At 43.2% G+C, this 18988-nt stretch overlaps 1 protein-coding gene across 1 annotated transcript; it reads right to left on the reverse strand.

Moving 5' to 3' along the window:
* Positions 1 to 254: 254 nt before the first annotated feature.
* LOC306806674 (guanylate cyclase soluble subunit beta-2-like) lies at positions 255 to 16326 on the reverse strand. The gene is made up of 16 exons (XM_079315644.1): positions 16251 to 16326; positions 15245 to 15318; positions 14174 to 14268; positions 13821 to 13981; positions 13318 to 13417; positions 11994 to 12214; positions 11801 to 11906; positions 10067 to 10170; positions 8404 to 8620; positions 6574 to 6894; positions 5757 to 5905; positions 3415 to 3561; positions 3008 to 3162; positions 1435 to 1649; positions 1229 to 1351; positions 255 to 544 (listed from the first exon to the last, which is right to left on the reverse strand). Exons 1-16 carry the CDS (start codon positions 16251 to 16253, stop codon positions 393 to 395), a joined length of 2343 nt encoding a protein of 780 aa, XP_079171770.1. The 5' UTR covers positions 16254 to 16326; the 3' UTR covers positions 255 to 392.
* Between the last annotated feature and the right edge of the window lie 2662 nt (positions 16327 to 18988).

The following is an 18988-nucleotide window of genomic DNA, read 5'->3' on the forward strand; positions in this document are numbered from 1 at the left end:
TTTCTTTTATGGCAAGTGCTCATTTGAGTAGGAATATTTCTAGCTGGATGAGTCACCTCTTCCTCAATTGTTGCATCAGATACCAACACATGATTTCTACAAAGATATTCAAAGATGTGGCACAGGCTGAAAATGCATCTTCAAAGCATCCTGCAAGGGTTTCTTTCTCCACTGAGAGTATTATATGGCCCATGTAGATGGATTTTAAAAATTTCCTCCGCTTGTTTTATTTTTCCTGAAAACTGTGATGAAATGTCTTTTTTTGTTTTGGTTTTGGTTTTTTAGGTTTTTTTTACAAAATCATGTGGTACTTATATACAAAATCAGTCCCATAACAGCAAAATGCACAAAATCATAATAAAATTTCTCTGTTTACTGTAAAAATAAGAAACTTAGAGTAAAGTGCAAAAATTAGAGCGAACATTTCTATTCTGTGTCTCTTCAGCAGCAGGTTTGACTCTTGCCTGGTTTGGAGGATGAGGACCATCATCTGCATGCTGGTTGCCATGGAGACTCCCATCGCTTTTGGAATCACAAGTTTTGCCTGAAAGGAAACGCTCCTGCTGTGTGAGTTCTTAAGGACCAGAGAGGTTTCTGTTTGTCAGCACACCACATACCAGATTAACCACCACATCTAAGCAGGTGGGAGGGAAGGCAGTAAAATATTTTCTAGTAATTAGTGACAACATATTTAGTCTGTGTAAAATCCACAAAACACATAAATAGAGCTGCAAGACTTGCTGCATTAGATTAGGTTGTTATGGCATCAAACCTGTTATCTCTCAGTATCAGCTACCTCAAAGGAGAATGAACTTTGGTCACAGAACATGAGCATGGCAAAAAATCCTTCTGAGTCCTGCAGAAGACAGGACTGAGGTGTCTCCTGAGCTAGTAAGGCTCCCCCATAACTACATTTTCTCTAGGAAAAGATGTGTGCATGAACAGTTCATGGGTTTGTCCCTGTGAAGAGCTGTCTAATGTTTATCCACTCTATTTGCACTCCCAGAAAGGGCTCTGGGGTTGGACAGCTGTCAGCTTCTTTCTCACTAGTGCACAATCAACACCTGGGATTGCTGCAAAGGTGAAATTTGTCTGGCCCTAATGATTGTGCAGAATTTCTGGCTTGAATAAAACTATGGTTATTCAGAAGATGAATATAAAGAACTAGCAAGATTTAGCCTCAGTTACTTCCTAGTTCAGTGGTCTTTGTGAGATGGTAACTAAATACCTGTTAAATCTCCAACTTTCATCTGATTTCTTCTTTTGAGGCTGTTTTGTGCATCTGTGGGGCCATCAACATACTTCATTGCAACAGCTAGGGTCTGGTCCTTCTTTTGCTGAGTCTGAGTAGCTGAAAGAAGAACACAAAATTATATTTAACTGCATTGTATTAACATTCCTTAGTTCAAGGAGGAAAATATGTGTTGACTCTACCTGGTTGATGAGAACTTGGCATAGTTTCAATCTTGCCTTCTGGAATGGACTGAACAGATTCATGGCCAGAATCTAAATCTTTCATTGGCCTTCCCATAATCTCATTCTCAGTTGCAGATTTGTTTCTAATGAGGAAGTATGTGTGCATTTTCCCTTTACCTTTTACTTCTATTTCTCCTCTTTCAGTGATCTCAAAATTCTTGTATTTTAGGCACCTAAAGTATCAGAAGCAAAATGACACATGAAAAATGAAGACAAGTAAAAATGACACCATTTTAAAAGAGCTGAATGATCAAATCACAACAGTCTGGGAAAAAGACTCTCAATTTGTGAACAACAGAGGATTTTTTTCAACTGTTTATTCAAGCCTGCTGTGCTTTCATGGGTTGACACATACAGCCTGATCAAAAATTAATGGCTCACATAGTCAAATACTTCAGTATTTACCAGTAACTAGAAATGAAGGACTGAGGCAGCCAATATCAGCTAGCCAGAATTATCCCCAGTCATTTCATCAGAGAAGGCAATCAGGACCGTCAAGCATGATTGACTAATCTATTTTACATCCAGACTTGCTATTCCCAATTGCCTTTTTCATGTGTCCAAAAATGGCCATTTGATTTTCACTGGGACTGACATGAGGCTGATCAGCCTAAGCTTCAGTGTGTCCCCCTTGCCATTTTTCCATACAGCTGTGCTGTGGTGCTGACAGCCAGCAGCTCTGCAGGGCCATCACCCAGCTCTCATCACCTCAGGTCCCTTCTGCTCCCAAGCATTTCTGTGGACTGAGCTGTCTCAAAAGACCCTGCTCTGATCCTCTTCTCGTGCCCATAGCTCACCTCCTCCTCAAACCCTGACTCTTGGTACAGGGACCTTGAATATCTCATCAGTGAAGACCAGAGCACGAGAGGCCTTGAGTAACTGAGCCTTTCTTCAGGGCACTGTCACTAAATCACCTGCCACAGCAGGTCCATGTTTCTATTTATATTCTAACATTGCAGAAGCTCCTCTAGCTGCCTTTGAACTTTGTTATCCATTTAGAAGCCAGCTGAGTTCTCATTTTCCCAGTATCATTCCTATGTGCCCAATGTTGTTGTACTCCTTCTTTTGTAGTTAGTCTTTGCTTCTGCTCTTGCACACAGATTTTATGCATACATAAAGTTCTTGAAAGTGTAGTATTAATTTTTTACATGCATGAGTTTCTGGAAAGTAAATTACACTGAAGAGGATAGCTGTTTAAGCAGTTAATCCTTAGTAAGTGTAAATAAAATTTTCACTACAAATTATGGTGATCAGAGAGATTTTAAACCTTTCGTTATTAAATGTTCTTTCTAGCACCTACATCAATTTACCAGTATTTCCGAACAAGCTATCACAATTTTTTTTTAATATTTTGCTTTCTAGGATAGAAATTCTCAAACCTCTGCTTATATATATATAAGTACATTTGGAATAATTGGAAAAAAATAGAAGTCATTATAGGCAGTGACTTTCCTTTACAAGTTGTGTAAATGGGTAACTAAGGACCAGGTTTCAGCAGGGTTTGGGCAGGTGGGGGCTCCTGAGTACTCACTGGTAGGCGCTGGAGCTGAGGTGGATTTTGCTGGGGACGCCGTGGCTCTCCATGCGGGAGGCGATGTTCACCGTGTCCCCAAACAAGCAGTAACGAGGCATCTTCTCTCCAACCACCCCTGCCAGCACAGGACCTGTATGGATCCCAACTCGAATCTTTACAAAGACATAAAACACCCCCCAGAAACGTCACTTGGTGTTTGACATCTCTCTTAACGCCATCCAGCCACCGAAAAGTTCAGCTCAGACAACACCAGACGCCGGTATGGGATCAAATATCCACGGGAGAGGCTCTTCAGGAAATTGTGCCCAGAGCCAAAGAGGAGCCAGAAGCAGCTCTGCAACACATTAACCAGAAGCTCAGCACAAGCAGCACACAGACACACACGCACCTTTGTGTTGACTTACTTGGATAGGATTTCCAGAAACTGGGTTCTGTACTCCTTTGGCTGCCATTATCATGCCCAAGGCAAAATTAGCAACTCGCTCTGCGTGAGTGGGCACAGGCACAGGGACCCCACCCACCACCATGTAGGCATCTCCAATGGTCTCCACCTGCAAGGGAGAGGGACAAGCACTTGAGCAGCCAGCTGTGTCACTCAGGTGAGTGCTGTTCAGGGCTCTTCTTAGCTGCAACAACTGCCCCATTCTCTTAAAACATGCTTGCAACCACTGAAAAGCTTCAGCACATATGAGTTTCCTTGACATGCAGATCCTCTCTTTCACTCTACACTAAAAATTTCATTGCATTCTGTCCCTGCTCACTTGACCCACTTTAGATCCCAGTGTGAGACCCTAAGGAGAAAGGGCTGCTGTGCAAGTGTCAGACTGTTTGCCTTCCTCTTACCCAGGGCAGACAAAGAGCTAGCCTGAGGCACAGGCTCCTGAGCCAGGAGTTACCTGATAGATGAGTGTTATTAATTAGCTCTAATTCACAATTGGTGCTAAAAGTGTATTTCTTATTTGAGAGAAATTTATTTTTAAAAGCCACAATAAAGCAAAGTAGCCCATTCACTATTGGTTATGATTAAGAGGTTCACACAAAATTAAGGAACCTCCAGTCTCCAGGATATCACAGAGCACAGTGTGAGCTAAACAATTTGGGAGCATCCTTCCCTACAGCCAGCTGTTTTCCCACAACAGCTGCAGCCTGTGAGACAAATGCTGAAGGGTTCATCCTCCTTCAGGCATCCAGTCTCCTTGAAGTAGCTGTTACATTACCTGAGAAAAACTTTGGATTTTGTTCCTATACCAGAAACTTTGCTGGGAATAGATCAGACCTGTTCGAAACAGAGAATTCTTGTATGTTTAAAATCTACTGTAAAAGTCTATAACACAGTAATGAAATTTTCTAAATTGCTTTTGGGAGACTTCACTGGCCCATTTATCAGCAGTAAACAAAAGATCTTTTAGATTAGACTAATTGGCTTTGTTAAAACTTAACACCAATAGGAGACTGAAAACATAATTTATTATTTGGATTTGTTCATTAACACAATGACTTAAAACAGTTCAGCACACCAATCTCAAAGAAGGTGTTCCTGTCTATGCCTTCTATCACACAGCCAAACCCACAGTGATTCCAGCAATTTTCTGTAACAAATTAAAAACAACTGTAAAAAGCTATTAATGCAAATAGATACCCTAATTATTTTTCAGCCCTAGTAGAAGATTTAATTTAACAAGATTTATTCATAACTTCAGATGTTTGTAAGCTTGGGCCAAGTTTCTTTGATCAATGTCACTATTTCATTTCTTTCCCAATTCCCTGCAATAGTAATCTCATCCTTGCTCTCTGTACCCCTGTAACCTCCTTCAACATTAATAGGAGTTATATACAGGCTTCAAAAGGAGATTATTATAGTGACAGATCATTTACTTATGATGGATGATTTAGACAGAATATGATGCTAATTTATCCTGAAATCTGTGGGCCATATCCTGGATGCTTCAATTATTGAATACAGATTCCTTGCCAAGGAAGAAACGCTTCTGATTTCCCAGTACAATTTATTGTGGGTGAACTGCAATCCTTGCCTGAGCAAGGAATGAATAAGATTTGGATTTCACCCTTCACTATTTCTGCCTTCCTAAATATTTAATGAGCTGGGGACAGACAGGAACTTAGGAACTGCTCTTCAGCACATCAAACCTGGTACCTCTAGAAGTGTTAATAATGCTATTATTATAGGCCAGCCAGGGGTCTGATCCTTCCAGCACAGTTTGGAGACCACATGTACAGTCCAGGTCTAATTGGTGCTCTCTGGGGGTGAGCAGGAGATGATACCATTGCTGAAGATCTCCATGAAATGAAAGTCTAGCTATTGTCTGGGTATTGCTTATAATGCTATTTCCACCAAAAGAGACAATGACATAGTGAACCTATTTAGAAGAGGTTTAAGTAAAAGAACCAGGCAAATTGTGCACGTAGGGTAGGCATTTGAGAAAGGAGGGAGAGAGATATGAAAGAAGAGCCATTCTGGTATTAGCAGTGAGGAAAGAGACTTCAGCCTATAATAGAAGTTGGGTTCTTGTCCAATAATTTCCACTTCTCCCTGTTTTTCAGTTTGTGTGGCCACTACAAATAGTTAATATTTTATGGTTTAATCAACAATCATGCTGCAGTGAAGACAATTTAAGTACATTTAAAAACAAAACAAACACCCCCCCCACCCCCCCCAAAAAAAAAAAGACAAACAAAAAAAACCCCACAGTAAAAATTTCTGCAGCCTTTTTTGATCAGTACCTACCTTGTACACATCATGCACTGTGGTCAGTCTGTCAAACCTCAGGTACATTGAATTTAACATGAGCACTATCTGAATAGGCTCACACTGGGCACAAATGTTGGTAAAGGTCACCACATCACTGAACAGTATAGTGCACTCCTTGAACTCTCCTGTGGGCACAAAGAGCAGTGGCATTTGTCATGGACAATCATGGAATGCGTTTGAGACTTGCCTGAAAATATCATTCTATGGCCTCTCAGTTGTAACAATCCTCCTGAGATGAAGGAGAGGTGTCAGTGTAAAAATGTATCAAATATAAGAATAATTGCACATCTCAAACAACCCAAACATCTGAATACAGGATACACTTAGCTTGTTATCCTTAATTTTATATATATGCTGACTAAAGAGAATTTAAGCATGTTATTGCTACCTTATTAACAATGGGAATCATCATGATCTTACACTTATGGATAGCATAGAAGTAGTAAGAGAATTTTGTAGCAAAGACCACTTTATTCCCTTCACTTCTGAGCCCTCGTTTTCCTGTATACCCATGTTAAAACCAAAACCTCAGATTTGAAACACTGAATTTTGTTCACTAAATAGGCAGCTACTACCACCTTTCACCACCTAAGGAACAATTTTGGCAAAGAGTCCCCAAGGCTTTTTTTGATGGAATAGCCCAATTTTTATTATCAGCGAAATGAAGGGTCGGTGATCATCCTCCTACACATGGATGTCACAAGCAGAGAATGGACTCCAGGGCATTCCAACCTCCCCATGCCCACCCCCTGCAGCACAAATCCCACATCCCAAATGCATCCTGCTCATTCACCTGCCTCAACTCTCTTGCCCTCTTTCAGCTGGTTGGCCACGTGCTGGGGGAGCATGGCGTAGAGCAGAGCTTCAGTTTTCTTCTTCTCCTCCTCCAGGTGCTGGGACAGCTCGCGCAGCTCCTCCTTCTTCCTCTCCAGCTGGCTGGAGAGCTCCATCTCGGCCAGGCGCTGCTGGTTGAGCAGGATCAGGTCCCTGGTGGCGTCGTGGGGCGCGATGTCGGCCAGGTGCATCTGCCGCTCCTCCAGCTCGTGCAGGCTGCGGAGCAGGGGCGAGCACAGGTACAGCATGCACTGCAGGGGCTCCATCCACAGCATCTGCCCTGAGAGCCAGAGCGGCAAGGCTTTCAGCACTGGGCCCCCCACAGGGGGAGCAGCAGCTTGGGGGATCAGCTCCAAGGACACTGGGTTCTGGTAGGGTCTGCATAATATGGGAATTTGTTTCCTAGGAATTTGGGGTGAACTCGTTCAGAGGAGCCACACTAGGCAAATAGCAAAATTTTGGAACCCAGGAAGCAGTCACTCCCTCACTGCAGGTGCTGGGCAGAGCCCAACTATGATTCAAGTCCCTCCTTCTCATGAGGAGCCCCAGTGCTCACAACTTCTCTCCTCTCTGCATTTTCCCCTCCTCTCCTCTTAGCTCTTGAGCTGTTCCCAAAGCCAATCAGTCAGAATCATGCACAGGGGAACTGAGACTCACAGTGATTATGCAAAACATTTGAAGTTTAATTTCGTAGTGCATAATTTGTGTCCCAGTAAAGTCAATGGCACTTTCCTCCCTGGAAGTTGGAGCTTTCATTTACTATCATAAGTAAATAAGCAGTTATAAAAATGCCTGAAAGGTAAAAGGGATTTTAAGTGGGGGATCAATTTTTTCAGGTTTTTGTTGAGGTATTATTATTATCATTATTATTATTATTGACTTGCTTCATAAGTATCATTGTTTTCTAAACAGCAATCTATGAATTCCTATTTCTTTCTTTTTTTCTCCCTGATCTTATCCCAGGGCTACTGGATGGCCAGCTTTAAAACTAAGAGGATTGAAATATCAGAAATACATGTGAATTAAGCCCTAGAGCATAAGAGAAAGTACAGTTGTACCCATGACTAGTCAAAGTTCCTTGTTTTGGTAGCATTGCTTTTTTTCAAGGTGTCCCTAAATGCTTAATTTTTTTTCTGAATCTCAGGAAAACAAGACTTGACACTCATTACATAAAGGTGAAAGGAGACAAGAGAAAATTAGGTCACATTACATAGCTCAGAAAAGAAAAATTGAAGTCACAGAACAATTAAACCGAATGTGATTATAGTTAATTACACTCAGCAGAGGATCATCCCATATTCAGTCCTCTCAGTAAAAATAAAGCAAATACGGTATCTTTTTTGCTGAGATAATTTTAACTGGTAAGCTCTTACGTGATTTTGGGGGGTGTGTGAAGACAGAAATTAGAACCTGAAAATGTGCTACAAAAAACAAAAGCACAGAGAACTAATCTATTTTAATCACATTTGAAACCCAGCCAATAGCAAATAACTCCCCTCAAAGGCATAAATTAAGAATCATATCATGCATTCACATGTGGGTTTTGCAGCATCAGAAAACCACCATATTTCTAAGCTTTTCAAAGAGCAGCAGAGTTGATTCTGCCTTCAGAATCTGGTGAGGTGATAGCAGAATTTGTGTTCAAGCATCTACTGTTTCTCTAAACAGAGCCACCTAATCTCCTCACTGCCCCAAGGCTATTTATAGGACTTGAGTGGGGTCAGGAGTGCATCTCAGTGTAATTCCTGATTTCATTTGAGCACTTGTGCTACTGAAAACACTGAAGTACCTCTTAGCTCTAGCATTGGCCGCTCTCTCCATGACTCAGGCATCATCTCCCTTCTAGTCTGGAAAACAAACTGGCTGTTGATGAACTTCTGAATGCTGGAGATGGTGAAGGGAACTTCTGGGTGCACGATCCTGAAGTACTGATCCAAGGAGATGCCCATGGTCTGAATGCCAGGGACAATCTTCTGAATGCTCACCCCAGCTTGCTTCACTTTGAGCTTAGAAAGAAAATACGGACCAATGTTACAATTCATGTCCTTTTGAATTCAGAACAAGCAACAGATGATCACTGTTTATACATTTCCACACACTTAGCTTTTCTAGAGCACATGGCTTATTTCTGAGGAGAGTTTCTACCTTTTCAGTGTACTACTACACAGCACTGAATGCATGCCCTTCATGGCAAAACAAAGGCCCAAAAAAGGAATGTTGTTTAAAATGCTCCTTCTTGTCAATTGTGAAAAACCCCTAAAACTACCTGCTATTATCCCTGCTTGCTTTTGTGTAGACCTCACAAAAACAGCCTTACAGCTGGCTGCAGGAGAAAATTTGAGATACCAAAACAAAAGTGACTGTGGCATAAAATTCCTTGGCAAATATTAATTTTCTAATAGATGCAATGGATTACTTTCTCTTAACAAACTGTAAAGGTTTAGTCATTTTCCTTTACTCTGCTGACCATACATGAGCTCTTAAATTCTGCAGGAATGTTCTTCTCTGCTTGTCATCAGTCATTGAAGCTCTGACCTGGCTACCAGTAACAGGTGTAGGATTTTTCTTCTTTGCACACTAGTAATTTTATTGAATTATATATCCAATATGGGCATACTGGCCTTCTTGAGGGGTTTAAGACTCTGTATTTTGGCTGATGTGGGCCGTGGCATGAAGCAGATTCTGTGCTCTAGAGTCTCAATCAGCACAATGCCAAAACACATTCCCTGGGGGAAATGTATTCAGTGTTCTTCCACTGCCCCATCCTCAGCTTCTCCTCTCTTTGCTCCTGCCTTAAGCCAACATTCTCTCCACAGGGTTTGGAGCCAGAGGAGTTGGAGCTGGGAGCCAGCCAGAGGGCAGCCCTGCCAGGGGGCTGCAGAGAATGTATGCACAGGAGAGGAGACTCAACCCTGCCCCACAAGGTAAAGAGATTTTTGGCTCCCAGTGGGGTTGCTGCATGCTGTCTGATCCAGTAGGTTCTGGGCTTTCCCAGCAGAAGCACACAGGAGTGGACTCAGGAAGCACAAAGAGCCTCAGCTGCCAGCCAAGCCCTCAAAGCCTTGGGATAGATTAGTAACTGGGGAGAGAGGGGGAAACTCTAATTGCAAAACCAGTTTAAAGGATAGGACATGTCTCTGGTATACCCAGGGACAGGAAGGTGAGCAGAAACCTCAAAAAATTCTGCTCACTATTTGGTAACAGATAGACTGCTGCAATAAACCTTGCTGGCATATCTGCAGCTGTTTCAGCTGTGGTAAACTCAGTAAATTCAAAGGAGATTCCTATTGCAGTGATAGAGCATGTCTCTGTACAGAGTATTTCTGCAAATCCTGTGAGTGAGTGTACACTGCACACAGAGCACACACAGAGAACAGGAGGACAGTCAAAACACAGGGAAATTACTATGAGGTTTATGCAAACTAAGCACCCTGACCACATGCTTGTCCTACCTCTTTGTCAAAAACCATATGAAAAGGAAGTCCATTGCAAAATGTTTTTGTGTCAATCCAGAGGCTCTTGGGATAAACAGGATCAAATCCTCTCAGGAGCTTACCTGTGGTGAGATAAATGTGTAGTTTTAAATCAGGCTGCACCTCATAAAACCAATCAGCATTACTTTTTATCACCCAGTGAGACAGGACCCTATAACACAGTGAGTGAAGACAAAGCAAACAGTGTGTGAGCCCAGAAATGTGCACACATCTGTGCTAAATGCTCTGCAGTGTAATCCACAGCTGACTAGCAACCGATCTGAGTTGGCTGACTGCTTAAAACTTTAGTACAAAAACCCCACAGATGCATGAAATTATGTCAAAAAATAAAAATAGATGAACAACTGTGGATGTTACTTCTCTATGAGTCTGCAGATGCCATAGCAATAACATGGGTTCATCCTACAAAAACATGCACAGAAGTGGATTTAATACTCTTTGCCAGCTACTAAGGAACACTTAGAAGAAAAAAAAAAACAGTGTGTTTCAGTCTCCTATACAATAAACCATATGTATGATGTCCATATCACAGAGATAGAATTACTGTTTGGTTTCTATTTTACTTACCCTGAGAGTTTTTACAAAATGGTCACAAATCTACAGAGTACTTGGTGCTTACTAGCAGATACTTTTGTAAGAGGCATACAATGGGTAAAATATCAAAAAAGCTCATCTTTTGAATGAAGCACCCAAAACTTTTGATCCTCATGGTCTAAACTTGGATTCCCACCAGAATCAAAAGGATGATTCCTTCCAGTGATCTCTTTCCCCCCAAAGGTGGCTATGACAGTTACTCCAGCAAGTTCTGCTGAGAACAATCAAGTCACTCAGGAGACTGGTGCAAAATATTACAAACTTAGAACCTAGCTTTTAGACCTCTTTCTGCTTCAAAGGAAGTCAGTATGAGCTTTGAATTCATCAAAATCTCACTCTTGATAACTCACACTTACAGCTACTAAAGAATTTTTCTTTTTTAGTAATAATGCTAGTCTAAAATTTTATTTTAAATACATATAAATTTCTTCTTAGTATATCTGCCCTTGTAATGTATTTGACATGGCACCAGGTGATACCAGGTTCAATTTTTCACTCATCCCAGAATGCAGACATCTTAGCAATGTGATCTAGATTTTCATTCTTTTGGGAAATCAAAAAATCCTAACTGAAAAATTCCTTCCATTTTATAAACATATGTAAACATCTAATACATCGAGGTAAGAACAGAGATTACTAGATTAGCAGTAGACTTTTGGAGGTGGAGGACGTAATTTGGCTTTAAAAATTTACAGTTGATAATTTTGGAAAGCAGTAGTATCTACCAAGTTAAAAAAAATCACACTTTTAAATTCAGCATCTTAAATCAAGTGACATGAGAAGGAAGAATCAAGTTCACCACACAATGGCATTTTATAGAACACTTTTCAGATGAAAGCCCTGTTTAAGAGACAAAAGTGACAGGTCATATTCCATTTAAATATCTGTCATTACTAAGCATGCTTATTATCTGCAATCTTTCTTTGATCATCAATGTCAAACCGAAAGAAACCTAACCTGAAACATTTTGAAAAGTTGCAGAGGAAATATAAATGGTAATTTCAAAATGGATGGGTGGGTGGGGATAGGGAGGCTTACTGACTATCTAATTGAAGAGACTCAGAGATGATGATGAGCTCCCTCTGAGCAATCTCTCACCTTTTCCTAATGTGATTATTCCTCTTAATGTTTTCCAGTGACTTTTCTTAACAGGACAAACAGAGTTTCCTGTGTCTCCATTTGTATTCTTGGCTCTTTCAAGGTCCTGTTGAAATATATCCAAAGGGAAATTCAAGGGTGTTTTTATTTTAAATATATGTTAGCAATATGGTGATAATGAATATTAAAATACCTCTTTATTCAGTTGGTTCTCAATTTGTTTTTCAGAGTCAACAAGACATTGAGATGAAGAAGAAAATTCATTTCTTCCCTTGCATGGAAATAGAGGATTTTGAGTGACAAGAAATACAATATGTTCTTTTTTCCCAGTTCTTTCTTCTTCTTCTGTTTGATTGACTATTTTCATTGAAATCTCAATGTTAAAAAAATCCAGGGCTGCTGCACCGATGATTCCTGAAGGGGAAACAAAAGACAAGGTATTGCCAAGAACAAAACCTTTTCAATTCCCCTTTTAGAGGGCCCTCAGTGGAATTGCACTGAAATCACTTTTCCAAAGAACTCTGGAAGAAGAAAGCACCTCATGTCGTCCTTGCCACCACTGTCATGATGAGAATATGCACATAGGAGGTCAGCTTTAAAGCTCCTGCTGCTCCTGCTTGGCCGGGGACAAATGCTGATTTTCACTAGGAGCAGCTCAGCAGGAGAGCTGAAGAATCTGTTCAAGCAGCCATAGAGCAAGAATATGAATTCCCATCAACCCAAAGAGGGCAGGGAGTCTAAAGAGATTCTGCCACACAATCTATTTCAGCCATTGAAGAGTATTATATTTTGAAAGGAAGGAAATATCTTTGATGCAGATGCACAATCAGTTCTCTCATTTCTGGTTAGGTATTAGGCAAAATACTGGACATCAAAATGACATCAAAAGCCCTGTCTGAAATTCCAAATAATTCTGTGCTTTCAATATTAAATAAGTTTTGACATGGGGGAAGTTTTGAAGAAACTCTGAATTCAGCATCATTTATAAAAGCAAGGAATATGATCATCTCTTACAGACCTATAGCTCTCTAATGCTTGCACAAGTACAATCTGGAGATTCTGATAAATGCAGGTGAAAGATCCACTTTGGAGCAGGGTTCAGTAGGAGTTTTACAGATTGGATGTACTACAGGGAGGATGAATGTCCTCAACTCAACTAGAGTTTTTACTTCACTGTAATTTTAAAAGCAAGTCACTGAGAATTAATAACCAGCTAGACACAATACACACCATGAACTTTAATTTTTCTTCCAGGAAGGGAATTCTATAGCAAAAATGGACATTTATGGCCTGAGTTGTCATACAATAAATTTTGATGAAAGTTATTGTGAGATAGGAGTGATCAGGCAGTAGGGAAATACTGAGTTCAGGTGTCTGGACACTGAGCTCTACCAGGCTTTAATTCCATGGCCAGGCATCATTTGAAAAAAGATACTGAACTCTGAGTGCATCTGCAGATATTTGATTATTCTGTATAGATATTGCATTGATCTGTACTCTGCATTTAGTCTCATTACCTGGCACAATATGGCACAGACCTCTTCTGTCTGAATAGTAATGTAAGTGCATTGACCCATCTTCATTCTTTTCTACTCTAAAAGATGGTGCATTCATCTCCTGAGGAAAAAAACAAATAAAACCAAAACCTCGGTATCTTTTTTTCTGAAAAAGTCTACCAAAAATTCCACTTGTACAAAAGCCTCTCATGCCTTAATAACATAAATTGTAATATAAATAAGCTAATAAGCAGAAAATTAAATATTCTCACCTATGAAGAAAAATCTGCTACATGTTAGAGTCAATGTAGTAAATACTACCTGTGTTGAGGAATAGTCAATAACAATCATTTTTAGAAATGGTCGTAACATTGGGAGTAATCTGTTTCAGAACACAGCAGAAGAGAACATGCTTTGGTGGTGTTTTTTCATTATTTATTCACACCTGTGAGATGCTGTTCCTTGTGTTATGAACTCTGGCAGAGTCCATCCACACCTGCTGAGCAGTTACTACTCAGACTTGCCTGGTAAGAAAGGGACAGGTAGCTGTGCAATGCATCCAGGTTCTCTATGAACTCGTACAGGTTTCCACCCAGTGTCCTCAGCATGTGGTCATAGCCTGAGCGCTTGCAGAATTCAAAGAAATACTTTCCAAACTCCCTCAGAACAAGGTCAGCAGGAACACCTGGAAAAATAAAGATACTTAAGGAATAAGAAAGGTTGGGAAATTCTTGCAATGCTGTCAGGTGGATTAAGATTGAAGGCAGAAAACTTGCAACATAGGGAAGGCATTCCCAAGGACACAGGAGACAAAACCTGGGCTGCAGTCTCAGGCTTCACCCAGGATGTTCCATTTTTGGGTCAAGCTAGCACATACCTAATACTTTGCAGGCTTTGTCAACAAGCTGCATTGTGATCTCATCTTTGTAAACCTCAAAAGTCAGGAAAGAATCCTGGACTCCAGCCTGCAGCCTACAACAGAGAAGACAATATTCTTGTCTCAGCAGTGCTGTAAATACAACATGCTTGGCTGATCCACCTGGCATTTCTTAAGTGCTGTTTGCTGTGCATGCACTCCTTAACCTCCCTCAAGGGTTATATTGGAACACACTACTTCACCTAACAATGTAAGTTTAATGTTAAATTGCTTTAAATTAATTAAATTGTTTTAACATGGCTGAATGGTGGTGTTCACCTCACCATCTCTGCTACTTCACATTATGGTATTACAGCAAACTCTTTTAAGGATAAGGACATCATGCTGTGGGGTCCTAGAGCAAGTGGGGTTTAGTTTGTCTTCTGTTCTACTGGTTTGTTGTTCAATGTGGCCACAATATCAAGCTCTTGGAGCTCCCCAAACCTGCTGATTTTTTTTCATATTGGCTTCAGTGGATGATAATATATGGTGGATGGATTATATGGCATCTAAGTATCATTTATGTATCTTGGAAGTATCATATAGCTCATGAAAACAAGACAAAACCAGAGATGATACAAAACCAGATTGAATGGGATGTTGAGCAGCCTGGTCTAGTGGAAGGTTCCCTGCTCATGGCAGGAAGATTGGAACCAGATGATGATCTATGATTCTGATTTAGCTGCTTTTCTGAATACTGGAATTAAACTGACTTTACATTAAGGATGACATCTTTTCATTTTAATTACTTCTTGATATTGTCAAGAAGTGAGCCAGCAAGTCTATTGCAAAATTGTGCATAAGACTAAATGTCATCTTTAATTATCTGATATGACAAATTAATTGGGACAAATTAGTATCAGAGGATGAAGTGTTACAAGGCAAGAAACTCTTGCATTTGCCCTGTTAGCTACTCCTAATAATTACTTGACATCACATCAGCTACCATTTACCAGTAAGAAATTATATGCCCTGCTGCTGAATCCCTGAGCACTTTCTTTCAATGCACTACCTTTATTGGGAACACATTACCTTAATTTTTCCCATGTTTCTTCACCGTACTTTTCAACCACCAAAGACTTCAGGCATGTGTTGATAAATCCATACTGCAAAAGTAAATATATGAACATGGAAAAAAGATGTACTGGTTTTACAAAAACTGCCCCAACAGCTTTTTGTATTTCAGATTCCCCTGCTAATTTTATATTACAGGAGAAAAAATAATAATACTTGACGGCCTAAAGAGAAAGTAATAACGTTGGACAGCCATTCTATCTTTCAGTAAACAACGCGGCGTTTTCCTCAGCGTTTCACAAGCATTCAGAGCGAGCAGGCAGGGGTGTATTGCAGGCAGGAGCCGAGTGCCCTGTGCTGGCGGAGCTGGGGCTGCAGAGCGGCACAGCAGAGCAGAGCCCAGCAGAGCAGAGCCCAGCAGAGCCCAGCAGAGCAGAGCCCAGCAGAGCAGAGCATCCCCGCAGTGCCGCAGCCGCGGGGACCCGGCCGTGCCCCAGCCGGGCGCTCCTGCCGTGGGGCTCGGGCAGCGCTCCCAGAGCGGCACCAGCCCACGGGTGGTTCGGTCCGAACGGCCCAAAGCCCAAAGCCTCCCTGTCCCGGCAGGGAACTCAGCGCCCTGCTCTCGGGCTGGGAGCCAGCGGCAGGGGCTGTCCGTCTGTCTGTCTGTCCGTCTCCGCCAGGAGCTCCCTGTGTGTCTGTCCGTCCCCAGCAGGGGCTGCCCGTCTGTGTCTCTCCATCCCCGCCACGGGCTGCCCGTCTGTCTGTCCGTCCGTCTCTAGCAGGGGCTGCCCGTCTGTCTGTCTCTCCATCCCCGCCAGGGGTTCCCTGTCTGTCTGTCCGTCCGTCCGTCCCCAACAGGCGCTGCCCGTCTGTCCCCGGGCGCAGCTGTTTGTCCCCGACAGGAGCTACGTGTCTGCCTATCTGTCCCCAGCAGGAGCTCTGTGTCGGTCCCCGGCAGGAGCCGCGTGTCTGTGTCTGTCTGTGTGTCTGTCTGTCCCGGCCCGCCTCCCGCCGCCCCGCTCACCATCCTGCCGCCGCCGCCGGTCCCGCCGCGCCGCACGCTGCCGGCCCGGGGGGCGGCGGCCCGGCCAGGCCCGGCCCCGCCGCGCTCGCCCGCGGCGGTGGCAGCCGGTGACACCCCGTGGCAGCCGGTGACACCCCGTGGCAGCCGGTGGCAGCCGGTGGCCGCGGGCACGGGCGCGCCGCGGGCGCTCGGAGCGGTGCCGGTCCCCCCGCGCCCCCCACGGGCTCGGCTGTTTTCCGCAGGAGGCGCGTTCTCCGCAGCTGCGGCTGTGCCGGGAATCCCGAGCGCTCCAGGAGCATCCCGGGCATCACCGGCACGACGGCAGCTCACGGCAGCTCCCCCGGGCAGGACGCGGTGCGGTCACCCCGGCCGCGATCATCGGGTCCCACCCTCCGCAGGGAAGGAGCCGGGAGAGTGACAAGAGAGAGGAGGTTTCTTGCCAAGGGCAAAGCCAAGAACTGCCCTCCGCAGAGCAGGAGCAGAAATGGTGGAGGCCATAGCCCCAGTGACCAATAGCCAAGGACAGGAGGCTTGCAGGGACAAGCAGCACTGTACGTTCGATGCTACTGAGCTGGGAGCCGCCGCCAGAGGCCTGCCAGGCAGGAGGTGAAGCTCCCTGCATGGGCTGCCATCATCCAGGCTGTGTCTGCAGCCACCCAGCCTGTCTGAGAGGAAAGGACAGCAGCTGACAGGGATGCTAAAGGACAGGGATGCTGACAGGAACACAGTGATTGGTGTTTGGTGCAATGAATTCATGGGGTTTGGTGCTTGGCAGAGTTATCTCATTTCCTAGGTTTATTTTTTAAATAGTTATTTGTAGAGTGAGAGGTTTGAGTGATTTGAGAGTCCTGAGAGAACACAATGAAGAACTATTTGGAGAAAACCCCTCTCCCCTTGATAGATGAGCTTCTGTCCTCCATCATCCAGACTGGCAGAGGCAGCCCTGTGCCAGCAGCTCATTGCTGCTGTTTGGTGCAGGGGCTGTGGAAGGCTCTAGGAGTCTGTGTACTGAGCCAGGGTTCTGTGCCTGTCTGGCAGGGAGGGTTTTGCTCCTTTGTGGTGACTCTAAGGCACTGTACTCATGGCTCTGTCTCTGATCCTCAAGCCTCCAGTGCTGTGTGTGTTCAACAAACACACCAAAATGTGGGCCAAGGCCCTACACTGGGCTACAGAAGTGCTGATTCCTTGGCAGTCACAGCCCTCCCACCAGCCCTGTGCTGTCTCTGCCCTCCCCCAGCCTCCTCTAAACTCCCCACAGCCTTTCTGTCCCACACCACCAGTGACTCCCCTGTGACCTCACAGATAATAAACCAGATCTCTTTTCAAAAGCTGCCTCATGAGCCAAAGCCTGGTCGGAGCCAGGCCTGGGGGAAGAGAATTGACAAAACTCTGTGCCCTGCTGTATCCCCACTGCTGTGTGTAGAGGACTAGTTTAGCACAGACACATGTACACAAACCCCTGTGTATTTCCTGGACAATATCAAATATTTGTTCAAACAGGCACCTGTTGGAGCTAGCAGGAGCCAGCACAACAGATGGCCTATCTCCTGGTTTCCTCTCCATGCTGTGATTCCAAGGAGCACCCACTCCTGCTGCAGGGTGGTCCTGGACCCACAGACTCACCCCCACAGCTCAGCCAGCCAGCAGTACCTGAGGGGAATAAACACCATATCATCTAAGTATTCTATAGGTAAGCTTACTGCCTTCCATTTATAAATTAATTTCTATTCTAACAAAATGAAACTCATTTTAAGGTTTATAAAACCTGAGTTACTGGTGGGATTTGTAATTACAGTAAGAACTGTAGTGTCCTCTCTTCCAATACTTTAGTATCTTTTCTTTCTCTCATTGTATGACACCTAAATAAACAATACAGTGATTTTAGTAGCAAAGATTAGCAACTATCAAAAAGATTTGGAGATTAAATTCAGGTAAGTTATCCAAACCTCACATTAGTACCTATATACTACATCGATATTGTACAAAGTAAATCATACTGGAATTGAATTTATTATTGCTTTAGCCCTTCTTTGATTAGTGAATTGATTCTGATGGCTTTTTTCCAGTCCATTTGTGATTCTGAGACAAATTTGGATAAAGAATCTTCAAGTCAGGATTGGTTTTTGTGGGTCATTAGGCTGCTCATCCATCACAACCCATAATGTGTCCTCAGTCACCTCTGTCATCACAAGTTGGATAACAGAAACCTTCCAAGTAAAAGAACAGAAATCAAGAGGTAAAACATTTATAATACACTTACGGTGTGATTAGTGATTCTTTATTCCTTTGGCACAATGTAATCAGTACTTCCTAGAATTTTGAAACCAGCAGTTATTTCTGTGTATAACCACCAGTCTTTAGTCTAAGACAACATCCAACATGTTTCTGTATCTCAGCCCACTCTGTGTAAAATGAAGAAAACAATACTCCCCTTTCCAATCTGTTGCTGTGCTCTGGTGATGGTGATTCTCTTGGCACAGCACATTCAGGTCTCCCATAGGTCTCCCACCTCATTGCAGAGATGTGGCATTGGCCCAACCTGCCACTTGCTGCAGCAGAGCAGGCAAATTTGGGTATGCAGAGGGCAGTCTGGAGCAGGATGGCTTTGGTTTCAGAGGGTCTCTTCTTTCCCAGAACACACAGGGTGGATAGGGATAGGCTCAGACAGAACTGCACACTGGAATTCTCCTGAGAGGCTGAGCCTCTTGCCCAGGGCACAGGATGCCTTAAGGTGAAAT

The sequence above is a fragment of the Erithacus rubecula genome, assembly GCF_903797595.1.
Source record: "Erithacus rubecula genome assembly, chromosome: 11".
In the NCBI taxonomy this organism is placed as follows: Eukaryota; Metazoa; Chordata; class Aves; order Passeriformes; family Muscicapidae; genus Erithacus; species Erithacus rubecula.